Below are 22,057 nucleotides of genomic sequence, written 5' to 3' on the forward strand. Positions count from 1 at the left end.
GGCCAGGGCTGCTGTGGGAGACGGGGCAGCTCCAGCTCCGCTTTCCCCTCGGGATGTTGGGTACCAATGGATGGATGGATAGATGGATGGATGGATGGATCCATATTCCCTCCCCTTAGGGGTTGCCATGCCATAGGGACATCCCAGACATGCTGGGATGGGAGCAGAGATTCCCCATTCATCCCTGTTCCCCTTGGGTTCATGTGGGGGCTGTACCTGGTGTTGTGGTCCCCCCCAGCGAGGGCTGGCAGCTCCTGGGGCCAGGCACAAAGCGCTGTATTAATAGGAGCAGCGCGGCTGATGCTGGGATGTGGTCCCGTGACATCCCGATAGCAGTATTTATCCAGATAGTATCCAGGCAGCTGCAAACACTGTGGGGACCTCCAAGCCTGGATCCCTGCCGAAGGGCAGAGCCCATCATTCGGATTGGATTAAAGTCACACCAGTGCAGTTGGTGCAAAGGGGGTGCAGGAGTTGGTTGGGATGGGATGGGTGGGTTTGCCCAGGGCTGTGTGGGCCCTCTCTTCTGTTTCCTATTGTTGCTTCCACAAGGAAAGCAAATGTGGGTGCATGGATGCAGCTGCGCCTCTGGAGCATCAGGAGCAAAGGCAGGTGGCTGCAGGAGTGCATCCTTGCCCAGCAGCACTATTTCCCTGGCCATAAGGATGCTGTGGGTCGCCTTGCGGATGGGCTCTTATAGATGTTCCTCACACCCTGGTCCTGTGTTCACCCTGTCTTGCGTGGCAGTGCCTCACATGCAGGCCTGCAGGTTTCCTCCCTTCCTGGACCCCACAGGTCCAGGGGGACTCTGATGCCAGCCCTGCCTCCCCAGCCATTGATCGCCCCATGCGTGGCCGTGGTGTGATGACAGGATTAATCTTTGCTCTCCAGCACAGCTCAGCCTGTTTCTTTGAAATCTCTCGATGGGGAGATAAGCCGAGGTGCAGTGTGGGGCGAGCAGGCGCTCTCAGTCCCTGGGGCCAAGGAGCAGCCCCAGCGCTCCGTGTTTCAGACGTGGGGCAGAGCACTGGGGTCCATGCCGTGCACCTGGCTCACCGGGGGCTTTTCCCCTCCCTCCTTCCTTCCTTCCTGCTGCTTTTCTTCACGACACAAAGCAAACAGCCGCGTCCCTGCCCAATTTGGTTAATGATCAGGGAGATAAACGTGCCGCGATAACCGGGGCACTGCCTGGCTGGGACTGATGGCCAGAGGAGATACCCGGGGCGGTGTTCACCTGCCGGGGGGATCCCGCAGGGAGGCAGCACCGGAGCCGGGCCTGCTCCTGTGGACTTTGCTCCTTGCCGGGCACCCCATGGGCTGGCACCAGCAATTCCCAACTCGGCAAGGCTGCAGGCAGGGGGACGCAGCTGAACCCGGTGCTGTTGGAACGTGGGGACGTGGATCGCTTGCTTTGGGCTTTGTTACCAAGTGTGGACAATGTGCCGGGCTGTGCCATCCTGGCTTGGCATCGTTTCCCCTTTCCAATGGAGAACTAAGGCAATACCACGTGCTTACTTTGGAAAATCCCCTTTTTCCTCCTCTTTTTCCTTGCTCTATCGATGTGGGTGCAGCCGGTGCTTCAGGGGCTGTGGCAGCATCCCTGTCTGGGCACAGGGACACCCATCCAGATGGAGACCCGCTGGATGGGGTTCACCACATCACGTTTTCGGGGTGACAGTGGTGCATTGGGCCAGTGGCCAGTGCCATGGCCACCGGGCGCTGGTGGGGAGCGGGGCCAGCTCCGGCGGCACTATTTTTGTCCCCCTGTCTGGAACGGTTTTGTCTTTATCAGCGCCTGCGTGTTTTCTCTGCTGGGGATTGATACACAGAAGATGAAGTGCTCTGACATGGGAAGTGTCAGGCGAACGCTCTTATCTTGGAGACATGGTCTCCTGACCCAAACGCTGCTGATTACCAGTGAGACGGGGGGAAGGAGGGGCAAAAGGGGGGGCACGGGGGGGGGGGGGGGGGGAAGTGGCGGTTGGGCTCTGCTCCCCAAAAGCAGCCAGGCTGTACAGAGGGGAGACACCACCATTAGGAATGTGGGGCTTTTCTTCCCGGCTCTGGTGATAAGGGATGCTGGGAATGTGATGGAGGGGCTAAAGGGAGCCTGGCAGCCCAGTGGCACATCAGGAGTAAGGTGTTGGAATCGTGGAGCAATGAGCACTGAGCTGAGCACTGACTGCCCTGCTCAGCCCTGAGGCCTCGGTGATGACCACATCCTGCTCGGTGGCTCTGCTTCCTGCCTGCCCCCCTCACCCCGGTCTTTCACATGAAGGGCTGCTGCTGCCTCTTGGCATTGGTTTGTGCCAGGGAATAAATCCCATTGGCTCCTTGAAGGTCTCAGCCCTCCTCCTTGTCTTATCCTGCGATGGAGCCGGGGGTGCTGGGCAGGGGGATGCCAGGAAAATGGGGCAGGGGGACAGCAGGGATGCAGGACGGGCAGAGCCAGCACTGTGCTCACTCCCAAACCGCTTTGATGGGGATGAAATCCTGACTGAAGAGAGCAGGGATCCCTACGGAGCATCCAGCTCCAAACCAGCACCAAGGGCTTCCAAGCTGAAGGCACTGAGGGCAGGAGGTGCTGTGGGAAGGGGAGGCAGGAGCCCTGCCTGTACCCCAGCAGGGCACTGCTGCTGCAGGCAGAGCACATCTCATTCACCAGCATGTGTTGGAGGCTGTGGCATGGGGATGGAGGGTGGCTCAGGGATGATCCTTGGGGATCTCTAAGACCTTTGCAGCCTTTCCTCCATCCCACCCACCAGTGGGGAGCAGGTTTTGCCAAGGGGCACCAGTTGATCCCCTGGGACACAACTGGAAACACATCCCTGGTGGCACAAGGCATCCTTGGTGAGCAGAGCTCACCTATGGGTGACGCTGGGATGCAGGTGATCTCAGGTACCGCCAACCCATGCTCACCACCCAGACACTCACCTTAACTCACCCTATTGCTGACAGGATCCAGATGTCAGCTGGGCTAATAAACACATCAGATTTCAATCTCCGCAGCCATGGGATCGCTTTATCCTCCCTGTGCTCCCAGCTCTGAAAGCAATTTTGCCTTCAGACCAGCCCACAGGACCCGAGCCCTGGCTGCATCTACTTCAGTGCCCTCAGAGACGGGGCATGGGGCTTTAGGGGGCTCTTCTCCCTGCTATGGTCATGGGGGGAGCCCCACTTCTGCCCCAGAGCACCCTGGGGTGGTAGGAGCCTGCCTGGCTGCAGATGGGTGCCCAGGGCCTCACTGGTGGCCTGGTGTTCGGCTCACTGTCCTTAGGGAGCATCACGGGTTTTGGGGTGCAGCATCCAGCTCCTTGTGCTGTACAGCGAGGGGCAGCCAGCACACATCCATCTGCGTATTGGTTACCTGCCATCTTATCTGCGCTCCAAAAGACAAAGGCACAGTTAAAACATTTTAGAGCAGCCTTCATAGCGTATTAACATGTTATCTAACCCATTAAACCAGAGGCTTATCAGATAATCAAAGCCATTAAGCCCTGAAGCTGCTTCAACTTTGGGTGCTGGGATGGGAAATACTTCTTCCGCTCCACCACTGTGCTGTGCCCGGACCCCCCGGTGAGCAGCTGGATGCCTCCCACCCATTAGGGACACCAGGGGCACCCACCAGCAGCTCCAGGCTCCAGATGGGCGCCCACATCCCTATGGAGCTGCCATGGGCCGTGGGTCTGGCTGGGGGGCATCGCGGTGATGCTGTGCCTGTCTCCCCACAGATGAGCTGGACCAGGTTGTGCAGGATGGGGAGAGGCAGGTGCGAACCCGCAGGAGCCTCCCCGAGGGCTTCTCCTGGGGACCCTTCCAGGGCAGCATCCACAGCGAGCTGTCATCACCCAGGCACAGTGACACGGTAAGGAGCACTGCCGTGGAATGGTGGTGAGGAAGGGCCTGAGGAAAGGAGGGGTTTAGAAGAGGGGTTGGTTTAAAAGGGATCAAGCTCCTGGGGATCTCCAGATTTGGGTGTCCGGAAGGTTTCCGTGCCGTACACTGCCCATCGTCCCGAGATCAGAGCATCAAAGCAGGCAGGGAGATGGGATGCTGGCTGTCCCCTCTGGTCCCCTCCTGCACAAGCAGGCTGTGTGGTGGTACCTGTATCCTTGAAGAAGGGATGGCATCGGGGTTTCCCACCCGAAATCTGCTCCTGAGGGACTCTGGTTGTGCCAGGAAAGCACCAGGACTCTACAGCACAGGAGAGGAGGCAGTGGAGGACATAGGTGGCTGGTGGTGGCAGGAGCATGACAGGGACTTGAGTCTGCACATGGGTGTGTTGGAAGCACTGGGTCCTCACATCCCAGCCACATCCTTGCCCCTGTATCCCCCCGTGCCACACGCAGACAGCTCCATCCCAGGATCTTCAAGGCTGGAGAATCCCTCCCAGTCTCCATCCCCACCTCCTCCTTTCACCCTTTTTTTTTTTTTCTTCCCTTCCCTTTTTTTTTTAGCCCAGGCCCGTTTATCTTTGCTGAATTAAATCCTTGATTAACCCTTATCTGCCCAGTTTGGCTCCCTATCTCCTGGTTGGCGCCGTGTGTCCAGACACCCGGTACAGGATGATTGATTTCTTGAAGATATGCGCAGCTTTTTTCTGATACTTCATTTATTGTCTAAATATTTTTGCTCCCATTTCAGCAGCTCCCTTATCGAGCCTGGCTGATGATTCCCAGCCCTGCTCTCCTCCGCCACTCGCCTCCCTCCCTATCTCTTGCTCGGGAAAGCGAGGAAGGAATCGCAGCCCCATCCCTGATACAGGCTGTCGCCCCCAGGTTCCTTCGTCTTTGTTGCTGACGGCAGGAGAGGGCATGCAAGGGGGTCTCCCCCAGCTCCTGCCCAAGCTCTGCTCTTCGTCCCCATGTGGGAAGTTAGCTCATCCGAGTGGGAAGTGGGAACAATGGGTGGCTTTAATGTCTCTGTGGCATGAAGCATCATGGGTGCCCATTGGTGCACTGATGGAGGAGGAGGAGGAAGAAGGCTTCCTGCTTCCCCAGCCAGTCCCACGAGGCTCCCCCAACACATCCTTGCTCCATCAGGTGCACATGAGAATGCCAAGGGACCCCGGAGCTCCACGTGCTGGCTGTCCCCCCACTCCATCCCTGCTCTGCTGACCCCCCCACCAGGGCACCCAGCCCTAGGGTGATGCCCACAGAGGGGGACAGTGAGGGCACGGGGCTGTTCCGATAACGCCCTCCCAGCGGATGCGGAGCAGATAGGGTTTCCGATGGTTATCGTGCCGGTGCAGAGAGGAGACACTGACCTCTTTGTTCCAGGGAGAACAAGGAAGGGCTTGACGCAGAGGCTGGGGCCGCCAAAGGGAGCTGGGCCAGGCACCCTGGGGTGCTGGGAGCGCCTTTGGGGTGCTGGGAGCACCCTGGGGTGCTGCAGGTGCCTCCCTCCATTGGGGGTACCCATAGTTCCCACCGTTGTAGAGCAAGAGCTCCACAGGGATCCATCCTCATCTCCCACATAGAGGGGCCACCGCAGTGCCGGAGGGTGCTCAGCCCATGTGTCCCACCACCAGCACCCATCCCCGTGCCCCACGCAGGGAGGTGCCCAAGCCCCCAGCCCCATTTCCCACCCAGGCGGGTTCCTGCAGTTCACACGCGTGTGCGAGCGCCTTGCACACGCGTGTGCGCAGGGGTTATCAGGCTCCCAGCACCGCGCTCCTGCCGGCGATAAGGCCACAACTGGCTGCCACCGTCAGGCTGAGTCGGAGGGCTTAGAAATATTGGGATGAATAATTAGATTTCATATCGTTACGGCAGCAGCCATCAGAGGATCAGGCAGATTAATTCTAACACCCCCCCCCCCCGTTCTTTCTGGTCATTAATATTCATTAGAGATGCGGGAGGCAGAGCAGGGTGCGGGATGGGGGAGAGCACCATGACCCCCCCAGCCCAACTCAATCTCAGCCTGTTTTGGGGGGCGATGCTCACCCCACTCTCTCTGCTCTCAACAGAGCCCTCCCGTGACGCTGGTGCTGGAGGATGAGAGCTGCTGGCTGTCCCGCCTGCCCCTCGTGCCCGGAGAGCCCGATGCCAACACCGTCATCTACAGGAAGGGTTGGTACCGGTGCTGTGTGTCCCTGCACCCAGGGAGGGTTAATGGGGGGGACAGGCATGGTCATCTCAGTGCTTGGGTGATGGAAGGGGTCCTTGTCCCCCTCCATCTGCTCCTCCACATCCTCCGTGACCCATCACTGAGCATCACTGGGGCTTGCTCCCTATCACAGCCCTTCCTGGTTGGGATATGAGGATGGTCCCAGTGGCTTGTGCAAGCATTACTGCATGCTGCTGGGGCAGGACCCTTTGGAGAGGGTCCAGAGATGGGCACAAAAGTGATCCAAGGGATGGAGCACCTCTCCCATGAGGAAAGGCTGAGAAAGTTGGGGTTGTTCATCCTGGAGAAGACTTCAGGGAGGCTTTATTGAGGTCTTTCAGTTCCTAAAAGAGGCTTATCTCATATGAAAGATGGGATGAGACTTTATAGCGGGGTCTGTTGTGACAGGATGAGGGGTGATGGTTTTAAACTAGAGGAGAGAGATTCAGGCTGGATATAAGGAAGAAATTATTACAATGAAGGTGGCAAAACACTGCCACAGCTTGTCCAAAGAGGTGGTGGATGCTCCATCCCTGCAGACAGCCAAGGCTGGGTTGGATGTGTTGTTGGGCAACCTGGTCTAGATGAAGATGTCCCTGCTCATTGTAGGTTAGAACTACATAAGCTTTGAAGGTCCCTTCTAACCCAAACTGTGATACGGTTCTATGACTCAGTGCATGCATCATATAGGTGAAAGACTCAGTGTAAGCACTACTGCATGCAGTGGTGTAAGACTCGGTTTGGGCATTACTGCATGTATGGGTGCATGTATGGATGCATGTATAGGTGCATGTACAGGTGCGTGTATAGGTGCATGTATATGTGCATGTATGGGTGTATGTATAGGCACATGTATATGTGCATGTATGGGTGTATGTATAGGCATACGTATATGTGCATGTATGGGTGTATGTATAGGTGCATGTATGGGTGCATGTGTAGGTGCATGTATGGGTGTGTGTATAGGCTCATGTATAGGTGCATGGGTGCAAGCACCAGCGGGAGCAGCACTCGGGCACGGGCAGACACCGCCATCTCCAGGCAGACCTGGAGGAAGCACCAGGGACAGAGGGGACAGGCGAGCCCAGGTCCATGCAGGCAGCAACAGGATGGGGATGCCATGCTGACCATCACCCCATTGTCCCCCATCCCTCCGTGTCCCCCCCAAGATGAAGCCCTGTGGTGCCGGACGACACGAGCCCTGCAGGAGGACGAGGTCTTGTGTGCCTTCGTGTTGGCGGAGCCGCTGGCCATCCCCAACCACCATGCAGTGACTGTGGAGCCCGGCGACTCACCATACCCGGCTGCACTGCACTCCGACATCCAGCTGCTGCCGCAGCAGGCAGGCATGGCCACCATCCTGGCCACGGCCATGGTCAACAGTGAGTCCTCAGGGATGCGCAGCACTGGGAACGGGGACATGGTGCAGCCCCGTGGGGTGCCACCGTTGTGCCAGGCATCCCCAGCATGCCATTGAAGTGATGTATGTGCCCTCCTTGTCTCTTTTCCCTCCACAGAGGATGTTTTCCCATGCAAGGACTGTGGGATCTGGTACCGGAGCGAGCGCAACCTGCAAGCACACCTGATGTACTACTGTGCCAGCCGGCAGAGCGCCGGCTCGCCCGCCCTGGAGGAGAAGACCAAGGAGACCTACCCCAATGAGCGCATCTGCCCCTTCCCGCAGTGCAAGAAGAGCTGTCCCAGCGCCAGCTCCTTGGAGATACACATGCGGAGCCACAGTGGTATGACATGGTGTGGCTGCTGCAGCCTGGGGCATCAAACCACACACAGCGACCCCCAGAGCTGGTGTGGAGGGGCAGGGAGGATGTGGGGCTGCAGCGTGGTGACCAGTGATAGAGTCATAGAATCAGCTGGGTTGGACAGATCAAGTCCAGTCTTTATCCCAGGACTGCAGCTAGCCCATGGCACTGAGGGCCTCGTCTCCACGGTGTGTGAACACTTGCAGGGACGGTGACTGCAGCCCTGCCCGGGGCAGCCTGTTCCAATGGCTGGAATACTGGGGAAGGAACTGTTCATCTCCATTTAAATCATTTCATCCCCATCTAAACCTGCCCTGGTGCAGCTTGACGCCATTTTCTCTTGTCCTATCACTTGTTAGTTGGGAGAAGAGACCAGTCCCACCTCACGACAGCCTCCTGCCAGGCAGCTGTGGTTAGATGAGGTTCTTCCCCAGTTGGGTTACGGTTTGGGGCAGCTCACTTGTAGGTCTTCCCCCATGTCAGCCTTGTGAAGGTGGAAGGAGCATCCTGCTTCCCGCAGCCGTGCCCTCCTGGCTGGCCTTGCGGGGTGTCCCCGCAGTCCCCATCCCCTTTCCCTCGGCACTGAGGTGTCTGCCTGTCCATCCCGCAGGAGAGCGGCCGTTCGTGTGCCTGATCTGCCTGTCCGCCTTCACCACGAAAGCCAACTGCGAGCGTCACCTCAAAGTGCACACTGACGGCCTGAACGGTGAGTGAGCGCCGCACGGCATCCTCCCGTGGGGACACCCCTGGCCCCATAGCACAGCATGGGGACAGGGATGCGTTCCCCACGGGTCTCTGCTCGCCCTGCTGAGTGCCGTCCTGCCTGCTCAGCCCAGCGCTGTGTTCCCTGCAGGGGTCTGCCATAGCTGCGGCTTCATCTCCACCACGAGGGACATCCTCTACAGCCACTTGGTCACCAACCACATGATCTGCCAGCCAAGCTCCAAGGGGGAGCTGTACTCACCGGGGACAGCCCTGGCTGCCACCAAACCCCATGGTGGGTACCACAGGGACACACACACACAGAGCCCAGCATCACCATCAAGGGCTGCGGCCGCAAGGAGGGAGGCTGGGGATGGGGTGAGCATCCCTGTGCCAGGATGCTGGGTAGCACCCGTGCCTCTCTCCCCTCTGCAGGGCTGAGCCAGACCAACAACGCATCCCTGCGGAAGTGCAGCCTGCCAGCGCTCCTGCCCGAGGGGCTGCCAGCGCTGACACAGCACATGGTGCTGCACAGCCCCCTGCCTGCCCCACCGCCCGGCCCCGATGCCGTGCCCCCCATGGCACCACCCACTTCATCCCCTAACGCCGCTGCTGGCAAGCTCTCACCAGCAGTGCAGCCACAGAACGGGGAAGGGCCATCATCGTTGTCGTCATCATCATCATCATCATCTTCATCATCATCATCATCATCATCCTCCGGTGAGGCCATCCGCATCAAGGTGGAGCCTGCCTGCAGCCCGGTGAGTGAGGCGGAGGTGCCCAAAAGCAGCGGTCCCGGGGAAGGGGTCAGCAGCAGCCCCAGTGCTGCCTCCCAGACCTCGTCCCCGCACAGCCTGCCCTCGGCAAAGGTCAAGTCAGAGCTCGTGAGCCCCACGCCGGGCTCCAGCCCGGTGCCCAGCGAGCCGGGGACGGGGACGGGCACGGCCGGCGGCACCATCTTTGTGCCCCAGTACGTGTTCAGCCACGAAGCCGCGGTGGTGCCGCAGGCATCCGAGATCCTGGCGAAGATGTCAGAGCTGGTGCACAACCGCCTGAAGCAGGGCCATGGCGGCGGCGTGGTGCAACCCGCCGTGTACAGCAGCACGCCGGCACCCAAGGGCGCCACGTGCTTCGAGTGCGACATCACCTTCAACAACATCAACAACTACTACGTGCACAAACGCCTCTACTGCTCCAGCCGGCACCTCACCGAGGACAGCGCCGCTGGGGCACACAAGCTCAAAGTGCCCCCCGGAGTACCCAAGGGCCCTCCTACCCTTGGGATGCTGCTGTCCTTACCGCTGGGCGACGGGCAGGGGACACCAGGAGGGAATGGGGATGCCAGCCGGAATGCCACGCCACCAGCCATAGTGCCAGAGGTGAAGGTAGAAGAGGGGGGTGTTAAAGCGGGGACCCCCGAGGCGGAGGGCGGGTTGGGGCGGTGCAGCGAGGACAGCCAGAGCCCCAGCAGCTCGGCAGGGGATGAGGGGGACGAGGACCCCAACAAGACGCTGTGCGAGGCGTGCAACATCCACTTCAGCCGCCACGAGACCTACGTGGTGCACAAGCGCTTCTACTGCGCCTCGCGCCACGACCCCCCCATGCGCCGCCCCGCGGCCCCCAAAGTGCCCCTTCCTCCCCAGCCCCTGCGCACCCGCAAGCGCCGCAAGCTCTATGAGATCCATGGAGCCACTCATCGCCCCACTGAGCCCTCCCCAGCCCCTGACCTACCACCACCGGTCCTAGAGCCAGTGGGGGCTGCCCCATCGCCCCGCTCCAGCCCGGATGCTGATGGTCCCATTGACCTGAGCAAGAAGCCGCGGTGGCAGAGCGAACCAGCGCCGGCAGCGCTGATGCCTTTGGCTGACTACCATGAGTGCACCGCGTGCCGCATCAGCTTTAACAGCCTTGACAGCTACCTGGCGCACAAGAAGTACCGGTGTCCGGCCACCCCACTGCAGCCCCACACTCTCGAGCACCTCCAGAAGATGAAGGGGGCCATGCCTGTCCCCATCAAGGGTCAGCACAGCCCCGGCAGCCCTGGTGAGGGGGACCCCGAAGGGATGCGGGTGAGGGCAGCTCCAGCGGGGAGTCCCGGCATCCCCTACCCCAGGGCAGACTCACCACTGCGTTACCCCAAGAGTCTCCTCTCAGTCCTGGGGACGAAGGGACCCCTCTCTCCTTGTCCCTACTGTCCCATCAATGGGACCATTAAGGGCGATCTCCTTGAGCACTTCCGTGTTGTCCATGGGCTCTATGTGGCCAAGCCGGTGATGGCCAGGCAGCGGGTCCCCGGTGCCGGCAGGACACCAGAGACCCCGCTGCCCGCGGTGTCCCCCCCACATCCTCCTGCCCCCCCTCTCCACAGGGACAGCTCCAACGGGAGGGACAGTCAGGATGGCAGCGTCAGCCCCCGGCCCCCCTCCTTGCCCCGGCCCCCCATTTCCCCCGGAGCCCCCGAGGGGCTGCGGGAAGCCCCCCACAAGCATCCTACACCCCCTACTTACACGGACAGGGCAGTGCAGACCCCCCTGGCCAAGGCTGCGTCCGTGTCCAACAGCAACCACAGGTACTGTCGCCTCTGCAATATCAGGTTCAGCAGCCTCTCCACCTTCATTGCCCATAAGAAGTATTACTGCTCCTCTCACGCCGCTGAGCACATCAAGTAAAGCCCTCCTCCCCCCCCTCCCCTCATTTACCATCATCAACATTCAGGGGGGCTGCAGGGGTTGGGGGACCAGGAGCCGATGCCCAGCACCTCACTCTTGCAGGGCTCAGGGTGATCAGGACCCCGGGGAGGCTCTGCTGAGGATGCTTCAGCATCCAGAGGTCCCTCCTGTATCCCTACATGTCACCCCAGGTTGGGGATCCTGCGTGTCCTGGGTCAAGGACCCCATGGAGAGAGTGTGGTGCTGGCAGGGGTCCGGTCCCCCCCTCCAGCACATGGTGCATGCGGTGCCCATATCTGTGTCCCTGCTGCAGCCTAGGTTGATGTTGCAGGGAAACTCAAGCTTAAGGTGCATGGCCTTGTCCTAGCCAGGGGGCTCTGCCCCCAAATAGACACTACAGGGGTGGGAAAGGGGATAAAGCGTGGCTGGGGTTGACCCAGGGCACACTAAGAAGTGTGTGGGTGCCCCCACCACAAACCAGACCCTGCAATGAGACAGCACTAGAGGCAAGATGAAGCTATACTGGGAATATCCGTGTGTATAAGTGTGTATAGAAATAAATATGTCTTACGAAGCTGGGCTGGTGGCTGCACGTGAGTGTTGGTGGGTGGTGTGGGCACTGTCACCCCTGGGGTCAGGACACTGGGTGCGTAAGGAGGACATTGAGGTGGCCATGAGGATGATCAGGGGCTGGAGCACCTCCTGTATGGAGCCAGGCTGAGAACACTGGGGCTGTTCAGCCTGGAGAAGAGAAGGCTGCATGGAGACCTCAGAGCAGCTTCCAGTGTCTGAAGGGGGCTATAGGGATTCTGGAGGGGGACTCTTCATCAGGGGCTGTTGCAATAGGGCAAGGGGTGATGGGTTCAAACTGAAACGGGGAGTTCAGGTTGGATATAAGGCAGAAGTCCTTTACTGTGAGGGTGCTGAGGCACTGTCACCAGCTGCCCAGGGAAGCTGTGCTTCCAAAGGGCTTGGAGCAGCCTGCTCTAGTGGAAGGCATCCCTGCCCATAGCAAGGAGTTGCAACTGAACGAGCTTAAGGTCCTTTCCATCCCTAACCATTCTATGACTCTTTGTATAGCCATGGTACAGCCTGCAGAGAAGGGGCAGAGCACGGTGTCCCCATGTCACCCCTGCCACTGCTGGTAGCACTGCTTCACCCTGGGTGTCACTCCTCTGTGCCACAGGGAGATGCAGCCACCAGCCCCTGGCTGGGCTCCAGCTGATGGGTCGTTAATTATCAGCTAATGAAGCTGCTCTGAACCTGGTTCAGGTCCCTGCCCCATCAGCAGTTCCTGTGCTGGAGCCCCATACCCCTGCAGTGGGGTACCCGGGTAAGCATGGCTCAGCTCCTACATCCCCTGCAGTGCATCATGGAGGGATGCACATAAGCAAGCCCAAAGGATGGCTTTTCTGGCCTTCCCAAGTGCTTCCCAGTACAGGAAGCAGGTCATTCCCCTCCAGCCCACCCTCGAGAGACCCAGCCTTGGCTCCCCCTCAGGGACACCCTTCAGCTTCCAGCTCACTATAACCCAGTGGCCCCCCAGGCTGTTTTCCGTTCTGGTATCCCTGGAGCTACAGGGTGTTTGCAGTTTCCAAGAGCTAAGGCCAAGGCTGCAGCATCCCACGGGGGTTGTGCAAGGCTGGGGCACAGGGCTCTCAAGGAGACCAGGGACTAAAACCTCCGTCCCAGCGCAAGAGGAACACATCCCTCTGCGCTCTGGGTGCCAGTAGCACCAAGCACGACCACTGGCATCTTTCATCCTTTTCAATGGAGCAAGAACAGGGATTGTGCCAGCAGGCACGTGGGTTTGGGGGTTTGCACCTCATGGCTTGAATGCAGTGACAGAGGTTAGGACCAGACCCTATGTGCCAACAGGGTGCTGGGGTGACAGGGAGGAGGAGGAGAACGAAGGCAGCAGCTCCCTTGGGAAGCACTTGCGACAGGTCCCCTCCTTGCATGCTCTTGCACCACCACCCAGCACAGCCCTACAGTGCCAAGTAGGGCAAATGGCTGCGACACCCCCACAAGCAAAGATGAGACGAGAGACAGCTGAAATGAGCAAAGCTTTACTTAAATAAATATATTTACAGAGCAGCAGACAATAGAGACACGCTGGCCCCAGTCAGCCAACGGAGTGCAAGGACAGGCTATGGCAAGCACCATGGCAGCCTCTATCCCCAGGCATTGACCTAGCAGGGTGCTGGGACCCCCCCCCGGCATTAGGGTAAGTGGTAAAGGAGGGGGACAGGGCACCCAATGCTCACTGCAGGGTCTTCCTGCGGGGCAAGGGGGGGAGGCTGAGGGGGGGCTGCAGCGCTGGGCTGCTCTCTGCCTCCTTGGGCTCCTCCGTGGCATCCAGGAGCTGCTGCATGTAGCAGGAGGTGCCGAGCAGGACGTGGCCAGTGGCCTGCATGGTGAAGAGCGTCCAGCGCAGGGCTTCTCTGCGAAGGGAGGAAAGGGGTGAGCATCCCTCCTTGCAACCCATAGGGCAGGCTGGTCCCCCACTGCAGCATCCCCACACCCAGAGCCATCTCCTGCTCCCCCCCCCCCCCAGCACTCACTTCATCAGCCGCTTGGCCCCATAGCAGCGCAGGTCGTAGGACATGCTGTAGGTGCCATAGAGCGTGGCTTTGACATTGAGGCAGCCCAAATCCCGGGGGTTGGTCTTGTACAGATCGAAGGTGACACGGGCGACATCAATCCTCCGAGGGGGCTTGTGGGACAGGCTCAGCTGGTATCCAGGGGTCTGAGCACGAGCAGGACCAGGGTTACGCAGTGGTACCCCTACCCTTCCAGTCCCACCTCATCCAGCATCCTGAGTACCTCCCATTGAGCAACAAATCACCTCTGTGCTGTTCCCAGGGACAAACCAGGCTCTTGCCCCCCACCCCAAGGGATGCACTTACCTTGGAGGCAGCCCAGGTCTGCCCCTTGCTCAGGGCCATCAGCACCGTGCCCTCCTCCAGTGTCTGGAAGAAAGATTCCGTCTCCACCGCAGTGCCATCCTCATCCAGCACCAGTGAGATGGGATCAGGAGTGAGCAGGGCAGCCTGAGCCTGCAAGGATGCTGGGGGTGAGCAGGGCTGGGGGCAGCCAGCCCACCATACATCTCTGTGTACCGACAGCCCCCAGGCAGGCAGACAGACAGACTGACTGACACCCAGCAGCTCACCTCGTGCAGCAGCTCGGAGAGGCTCTGTGCCATGATGCCCTTGCGCAGGCTGCGGTCCCAGTTGCAGACACGGAAGGGTCGGGGCCGTGAGGCCGGGCTCGACAGCAGTTGCTGGGTCATGGAGGCACTTGCTGACACACATCTGGGATAGGGATGGAGGGACTGGGGTCTCCTGAGAGACACCTCCACCCCCAGGCAGTGCCAGCCCCACAAGACTCAGTGGAGAGGGGCACATCCACCCAAGAGGTGCCAAAGCAGGGAGGGTTCCCATGTCCCCTACACCAGGATGCTGGCTCCCCAGCACTTACTTAGAGACAGGAGCAGCCAGGCGCAGGCTCAGGGACTTGGCATAATCCATCTTCACAAGGAGCACGGTTCAGCCTGCGGGGAAGAAGGATTCAGACCTAGACAGGACCTCTCCGGGTTCTCTCCACTCCAGCAGACCCTTTCCCACCGGTTCCTCCTGTGCTCAGCTCCAGCCCAGCAGTGACCCAGTGCCCCGTCACTGCCAGCTTTACGCAGGGGCTGTGCCTGCCCTTTGGCCGGGGCCAGGCTGGTGGCAGCCTCCCCGGGCAGAGTCTCCTTGCCAGCACGGCTCTTACGCAAAGCAGCACGTGGCGCCCTGAGTCAGTGCTGGAGCAAAGGTGAGGCTCAGGCACCCGGCTGCACCCTCACCCCGGCTCCTTGGGGCAGGCAACAAGCACTGGGGAGCCAGGGGAACCCAGGGCAGCAACCCCAACCCTGCTTCTCCAGGGATATCTGCAGCTAGGAGCCTACTAGGGGGAGTGGAGAAGGTCCTGTAGAGCATCCGCATCCGCATCCGCATCCGCATCCGCATCCCCATCCCCATCCCCATCCCCATCCCCATCCCCATCCCCATCCCCATCCCCATCCCCATCCCCATCCCCATCCCCATCCCCACCTCCAGCAGCTCTCTACTGATTAATCCCCTCCCACCCTACCATATATGTCATCTAAAGACCCCGCCCACCCGGCCCCACCCCTCTTGCCTCAGCCAATCACCTCCTGGCCTGATGCCATGGGGGCGGGGCCAGCCGCGGAGTGGGCTCTGCACCGTGGCATGGTTTGTGTTGGGTGATAGAGGGACCTTAAAGCTCCTCCAGCTCCAACCCCTGCCACGGGCAGGGACCCCTTCCACTGGAGCAGCTTGCTCCAAGCCCCTGTGTCCAACCTGGCCTTGAACACTGCCAGGGATGGGGCAGCCACAGCTTCTCTGGGCACCCTGTGCCAGCGCCTCAGCACCCTCACAGGGGAGAGCTTCTGCCTAAGAGCTCATCCCAGTCTCCCCTCTGGCAGGTTAAAGCCACTCCCCTTGTCCAAAGCCCCTCTCCCGGTTTCTTGTAGCCCCATTAGGTACTAGAAGGCTGAACCATAGAATCACAGAATACCAGGTTGAATGGAACTCAGGGATCATCTGGTCCAACCTTTCTAGGCAAAGCATGACCTAGACTTGATGTCCCAGCACCCTGTCCAGCTGACTCTTAGTTGCCAACATCAGGGAGCCCACCACTTCCCAAAGGAGATTATTCCAGTGGCTAGTTGTTCCCATTGCAAAAGATTTCCCTCTTGTTCTCAAATGGAATCTCCCCAGGAGTAACTTGTGCCCATCACCCCTTGTCTTTTCTATATGACTCCTTGTAAAAAAGGGAATCTCCTTCTTTGCAGCCACCCTTTAAATACTGGAACACGGTGATAAAGTCTTCCCTGACCCTTCTTTTCTCCAGGCTGAACAGTCCCAGCTGTGTCAGCCTTTCCTCCCGTGCTTCCCAGTCCTTTGATTATCCTTGTGATCCTTCTCTAGACCCTGTCCAGCCCACCTACCTCTTCTTTGTAGAGCAGGGGCCAAATCAGAGCACAGCATTCCAGGTGTGGCCTGACAAGCACTGAGTGGGATAATGACTTCCTTATCTCTGCCGGTGATGCCCTTGTTGATGTTCTCCAGCATCCTGTTGGATTCCTTTGCCACAGCTGCTCACTGTTCACTCCTACGGAGCCTGTGTCCACCAGGACCCCCAGGACCCTTTCCCCAGAGCTGCCCCCCACCAGATCCCAGCCTGTGCTGCCCTCCTGGATTCTGTTTATCCAGGTCCAAGACCTTACACTTGTCCTTGTTGAACTTCATAAGGTTGCCAATTATCCCACTCTTGAAGCCAGGACATCCTGCAGGGTGGCTCTCCCTTCCCAAGTGTCTTCCCCACTCGGTTTGGTGTTATCAGCAAACTTACAGGGTACACTTGATCCCATCATCCACATCACTTATAAAGACATTGAGCAGCATTGGGGCCAATATCAATCCCTGGGGAGACCCCATTGGCGGCAGGTCCCCAGTTTGAGAAGGAGCTGTTCCCCACCATCCTTGTGGTGCTGCTGGTCAGCCGGTTACCCCACCACCACACACCCCACTTGTCCAGACTGTAACACATCCGTTTCTCTAGGAGGAGGCTGTGGGGAACCATATCAAGACCCTGGGCTGCTCTAAAACTTCCCCATGCTGAGCTAGGTTGCGGGAGCATCCTCTATGCCCAGACACACCAGCATCCCTCAGCTCCTCAGGCTGTCCCCAGTGAGCCCTTTCCTGGTGCCCCCAGCAGCACCACCTCCGGGATATGAATTTGGCCCTGGGCTGGAAGGCTGGGACCCATGGGGCTGTTGAGTCAGTGCTGGGGTTGCCGAAGTGGGCTTGGAGCCTGTATGGATGGAGGGGGCAGAGAAGCCCTGGCTCCTAGGTGAGCTGCTGGGGGGCTGCTGTGGGGATCTGGGGTGTCCAGGACCTCGGTGCTGCTGCAGAGGATGCAGGGCAGCACAAAGCACGGAGTAGCACTGGGTTTGGGGGGCTGGACAAGGGGGTGTCCTGCAGGAGCAGCAGGTCAGGTCTGCACCCTGCAGGCATGAGCCATCACCTCCGGCATGTCCGTGTGTGTGTGTGTGTGTATGTCCTGCATTACAGCTGGCCACGCTTACATGCCTGTCCCCATGTTCATGCATGTCTGCACGGCAGGTGCACACATGCTTAGCTACAGGTGTCCACCTGCATGTGTGTCCATCAGCACGTATGTGTGCACATGTGCACATCCATCTCCATGTGTACATCCATCTCCATGTGTACCTGTATTCGTCCATGTGTGTGCACACATGTACCTGACCCTGTGCACACACATGCCTGTGCCATGCAGGTGTGCACACCCCTGCATGTCTGGGCATATGCTTGAGCATCCCTCCCTGTGTACATGTGTGTGCATCCATACACATCTCTGTGTACACGTGTGTGCAACCATGCATGTCTGTGCACGTGTCTGTGCATATGTGTCTGTGCACCTCTGCATGTCTGTTCATGTGTGTGCGCATGTGTGCGCACCCATGTGTCTATGCACACGTGTGTGCACCCGTGTGTCTGTGCACCTGTGTGTCTGTGCACGTGTGTGTGCACCCCTGCATGTCTGTGCACGTGTGTGTGTGCACGTGTGTGTGCACCCGTGTGTCTGTGCACATGTGTGTGCGCACCCCTGCATGTCTGTGCGCATGTGTGTGCACCCGTGTGTGCACCCCTGCATGTCTGTGCACGTGTGTGGGTGCATGTATGCACATGTGTGTGTGCACCCATGTGTCTGTGCACGTGTGTGTGTGCACCCCTGCATGTCTGTGCACGTGTGTGTGTGCAGGTGTGTGTGCACCCGTGTGTCTGTGCACATGTGTGTGCGCACCCCTGCATGTCTGTGCGCATGTGTGTGCACCCGTGTGTGCACCCCTGCATGTCTGTGCACGTGTGTGGGTGCATGTATGCACATGTGTGTGTGCACCCATGTGTCTGTGCACGTGTGTGTGTGCACCCCTGCATGTCTGTGCACGTGTGTGTGTGCAGGTGTGTGTGCACCCGTGTGTCTGTGCACATGTGTGTGCGCACCCCTGCATGTCTGTGCGCATGTGTGTGCACCCGTGTGTGCACCCCTGCATGTCTGTGCACGTGTGTGGGTGCATGTATGCACATGTGTGTGTGCACCCATGTGTCTGTGCACGTGTGTGTGTGCACCCCTGCATGTCTGTGCACGTGTGTGTGTGCAGGTGTGTGTGCACCCGTGTGTCTGTGCACATGTGTGTGCGCACCCCTGCATGTCTGTGCGCATGTGTGTGCACCCGTGTGTGCACCCCTGCATGTCTGTGCACGTGTGTGTGTGCATGTATGCACGTGTGTGTGTGCACACGTGTGTCTGTGCACGTGTGTGCGCGCACCCCTGCGTGTCTGTGCCCATCCCCGTCCCCGTCCCCCCCCCCCCGCACCTCTTTGTGCGCGTCCCCTTTAAGGTGAGGTTCGGGAGCGCGCGGGGGGGGGAGGGGGGTGCTGTAAAAAGGCGCGCGCTCCCCCCGCCCTTCCACCCTCCCGTCGCGAGGGGGCCGTCGCGCGTGGATGACATCACGCCATGGCCGCCCTGCGCCGCCGCGAGTAGAGGCCCGGTCCCGTTCCGCGCCGCTGCCGCCGCTTCGCCGCTTCCCCGCTCCGGGCCCGTTCCCTGCGTGTCCGCCCGGCCCGCAGCCCAGCCCCGCCGCTCGCAGCCCCGGCACTGCCCGCACGGGTGAGCTGAGCTGCTGCCCGGCAGGCCGCCCTCCGCAGGCGCCGGTTGCGGCCTAGCTCTGGGGGGGCGGGCCCGAGAGCAGACGGAACCGGGGGGGGGGGCCCGGTGCCGCCGCCTGGGGGAGCGCGGAGGGGGGGGAGCAGCCCACGGGGGGGGAAGGGGGGGGCGGGTCCAGCGCTGGGGGGGGGGGGGGGGGGGGGAGCACTCAGTGGCGGGGGTCTCGTCTGGGCGAGGACACCTGCTGGATGGGGGGTGGTTGGATGGGAAGGGGGAGCGTTGTTTTGGGGGTGCTGTGGAAGGGGGTAACCTCTGCTGGGGGGCAGCTCTGATTGCGCCCCCCTCCCCGGGCAGGACCCGCTGCAGCCACCCCAGCCTGGGGGCACCGCAGGAGGATCTCAGCCTGGCCCTGTGAGGTAAGGGGGGCAGTGGGGTGAAGGGTTGGGACCACACAGCATCATCGGCACTCCAGAGGGTCTGTTGTGCCCCGCATCACCCTGGTTATGTGCGTCACCCCCGTAGCACTGGTTTGTGTTGTCTGCCTGGTACAGCAGGAGCTGTGGTGTCCTCGCTGTCCACAGCTGCTGTTGTCTCTGTGAGCACTCTGATGCAGTGCTGCTGCAGGTGGTTTGTATTCCCCCCCCCAGGAGTTGTCTCAGTGGGGCTGTCTCTTATCAGAGCTGTCCTGTCAGCCTCCACACTAACAACGTTTTCTTTTGTTCCTATCAATAGCTCAGCTATTTTCAAACAACTTTTACTGGCGCTGCTTTGGCTGTAGCAGGAGCAGCACCTCCGAGGTGTGAGTTCTCTCTCCTAGCCTTCCTAAGGTTTGCCTAGGTTAAGGAGAAGGGTTGTAGTCTAATCAAGACAGCTGATCTGCTGCTCTGAGAGTACAGTTAGCCTATTGAGCATGATTATCCATAAATCCCACAGAAAACCAGTATAATCGTACTTTTCTTTCATGGGACTGAGGCACTTTTAATGCAGAATTAGCGTTTGCCTGCAGATTGCTGCAGGAAGAGGAGAATCAGTTACACTGTGAAAACAAGCTCCAGCTGCTCATGGTGCTGTTTTCTCTTCATGTTCCCTTCCCAAAGCCTGCCTGGCACACAGCAGTGGTTAACATTCCAAATCGGAGCTCTTCCTTAAAAATCAGCTGCTGGAAATGGCTGTCACCTCTTAAGTTAATACCAAAAGGCATCCCAGTTTTCTGCATCCCTGATGGCCACTAGGTAGCTGAAGTTTGCAATGCATTCTACAAGTCAGTGCCGCCCTAAGGAACTCGGGAAAGTGTGTAGTTTATTAACCTTGCAAACAATAGTAGTTTCATTCAAAGCAAAGGACTGGGTGCTGTGCTCTTGTTCTAGGGTCTTTTCATTTTTATCTGATGCCTCTTTCCTGCATCATGAGGAATTTTATTTCCTTTTCTTCCTGTTGTTGCTACTCTTCCATGTTTTTTTCCACATTGAAGCTGCTGCCCTTCATTTCTGTTTTGCTTCTGTTCTCCAGGTCTTTGTTCCCTAGGTGTTTTTGTGCTGTGTTTCTCACTTGTCCTGTCAGCACTATTTCCCATTCATTCTCCTCAGTTCACTTACATCCTTCACACATCCTTGTGGCTGGATTTAGACTGTGCTCCAGAACTTTTCTGTTCTGCATTAACCCCTGGTTTTCACATATCTAAATAACAGAAGTGTTCTGATTTTGCATCAAGCTGTTTGGCTGTTAAAAAGTAGCGTTTATCCTTTCTATGACAAAGATTTCTGCCTGAAGGAAAGATGTTATTTGCTTCTTTCCTTTGTGTCTGATCCCAGGAACTTGGAGTTCTCTACTGGAAGGCTAAAGAAGTTTTGTCTGCTCTTGGTTCTTGCCATCTGAGTGGTGATCTGTAGGATGTCAAGACTGAAGCTGATGGCTCTGTAAACCTCCAGTTTTCTGTAGGTTATTCTTTGCCTTCCTGCTACTGGAGGTTCTGGAACCGTCTCAGCTGTTGGTTCCTGTACTGTTTCCAAGGTGTATTCCTTGTTAGCTTGGAAAAAGCTTTTTGTGGCACCATATAAAGGCCTAACCTTGGAGGGAGGAATGTAATGAATGGAAATAATGCTCACCAGGAGTATTTATTCCTTGTTGAATGTTGCAAATCATGTCTTTAACTCACAGCTTTATCCAACAGGTGATGCAGTGGGTTAGAGTAAGCTGCCATCCTTTCCATACTGCTTCCAGTTTGTGTGCTCCCAAGACGCTACCTGCAGCTGCAAGTCAGTTGTTAGTTGTACACAAAGCTTAACTCTGTTGGCTTAAGTGAAGATGCAGCTCAGATCTTTCTTGAGTTCTAGTTGGAAACAGCACAAAGTCATAAGAAACAGCATTTGAGCCTCCTGCCAGCAATATTCAGTGTTGAGAGCCATGGATCCAGAATGCAGTCAGTGACACACTGAGCTGCCTCGGAGTAGTGTCCAAGGTACATGTGTGACCACGGACTAAAGCTTGTTTGGCATTTCTTCCTTCTGGTTTTGTACCTTTTGATTTAAGAGAATAGAAATTGGGCTTGATCTTGAAAACAGACCTGCTGCTAAGAATTCCAGTGTTCTGACCCATGTGCCTCTTGCCCGAGGCAAATCACCTAACAGAAGTGTAATGTTAAAAATACTGTTTAAAATGCATTCAGGGATTACATGGCAGTATTGAAGTTGAGTTTTAAAAAGCGTCTTAAGTAGAAAAGGGCTCTTATTGCCTTTAGTGCTGTGTCAGGGCTTCTTAGTCTCAATGCTGTATTTTAAATTTAAGAATCTTGTATATCATGAAGCTTTGGGAAAATATATTGTAGGATGGCCAAAGCAGATGAATTTAAGTTTTTGTAACACATCCTCAATGTACAGTGCCATTTTACCTGTGTGAGGGGGGAAATCTCTGTCATTTTAAAGTTTTCCAGTAAGACTATGAGACTCGGTGAGAGCAAGATGGGCCTCTTCATTGTTGCATCCAGGTCCTTGCAGGTGAGGATGGCTGTGTGAATGCCTAGCTTAGAAAGAGCATTTGTATTCCAGGGTATGCAGTGAA

The 22,057-nt window shown here is 58.1% G+C and overlaps 3 protein-coding genes across 9 annotated transcripts in view; 2 read left to right on the plus strand and 1 right to left on the minus strand.

The window, feature by feature from the left end:
- ZFPM1 (zinc finger protein, FOG family member 1) overlaps window positions 1-11,813 on the plus strand; it is a 33,571-nt gene extending 21,758 nt beyond the window's left edge. For all 3 annotated transcript variants that reach the window (XM_057423512.1, XM_057423513.1, XM_057423514.1), the window contains 7 exons: window positions 3,732-3,865; window positions 5,969-6,071; window positions 7,278-7,490; window positions 7,626-7,850; window positions 8,479-8,574; window positions 8,722-8,865; window positions 9,006-11,813. In XM_057423512.1, coding sequence (XP_057279495.1) covers window positions 3,732-3,865; window positions 5,969-6,071; window positions 7,278-7,490; window positions 7,626-7,850; window positions 8,479-8,574; window positions 8,722-8,865; window positions 9,006-11,239 — 3,149 coding nt within the window. In that variant the 3' untranslated portion in view covers window positions 11,240-11,813. The remainder of the gene's footprint in view (window positions 1-3,731; window positions 3,866-5,968; window positions 6,072-7,277; window positions 7,491-7,625; window positions 7,851-8,478; window positions 8,575-8,721; window positions 8,866-9,005) is intronic.
- Window positions 11,814-13,292: 1,479 nt separating this feature from the next.
- On the minus strand, window positions 13,293-15,160 carry CIDEC (cell death inducing DFFA like effector c). Its single transcript, XM_057423515.1, has 5 exons — window positions 14,723-15,160; window positions 14,415-14,556; window positions 14,149-14,298; window positions 13,804-13,988; window positions 13,293-13,683 (listed from the first exon to the last, which is right to left on the minus strand). The coding sequence occupies exons 1-5, from the start codon at window positions 14,770-14,772 to the stop codon at window positions 13,503-13,505; spliced, it is 708 nt and encodes a 235-aa protein (XP_057279498.1). The 5' UTR covers window positions 14,773-15,160; the 3' UTR covers window positions 13,293-13,502.
- Window positions 15,161-19,350: 4,190 nt separating this feature from the next.
- ZC3H18 (zinc finger CCCH-type containing 18) overlaps window positions 19,351-22,057 on the plus strand; it is a 47,524-nt gene continuing 44,817 nt past the window's right edge. For all 5 annotated transcript variants that reach the window (XM_057423504.1, XM_057423505.1, XM_057423508.1 and 2 more), the window contains exon 1: window positions 19,351-19,416. The gene's annotated coding sequence lies outside the window, so the exon portion shown is untranslated. The remainder of the gene's footprint in view (window positions 19,417-22,057) is intronic.

Source organism: Pezoporus wallicus, unplaced genomic scaffold, assembly GCF_028554395.1.
Source record: "Pezoporus wallicus isolate ANWC-B61680 ecotype Strahan unplaced genomic scaffold, APGP_CSIRO_Pwel_v1 contig_10160, whole genome shotgun sequence".
NCBI classification, from domain to species: Eukaryota; Metazoa; Chordata; class Aves; order Psittaciformes; family Psittacidae; genus Pezoporus; species Pezoporus wallicus.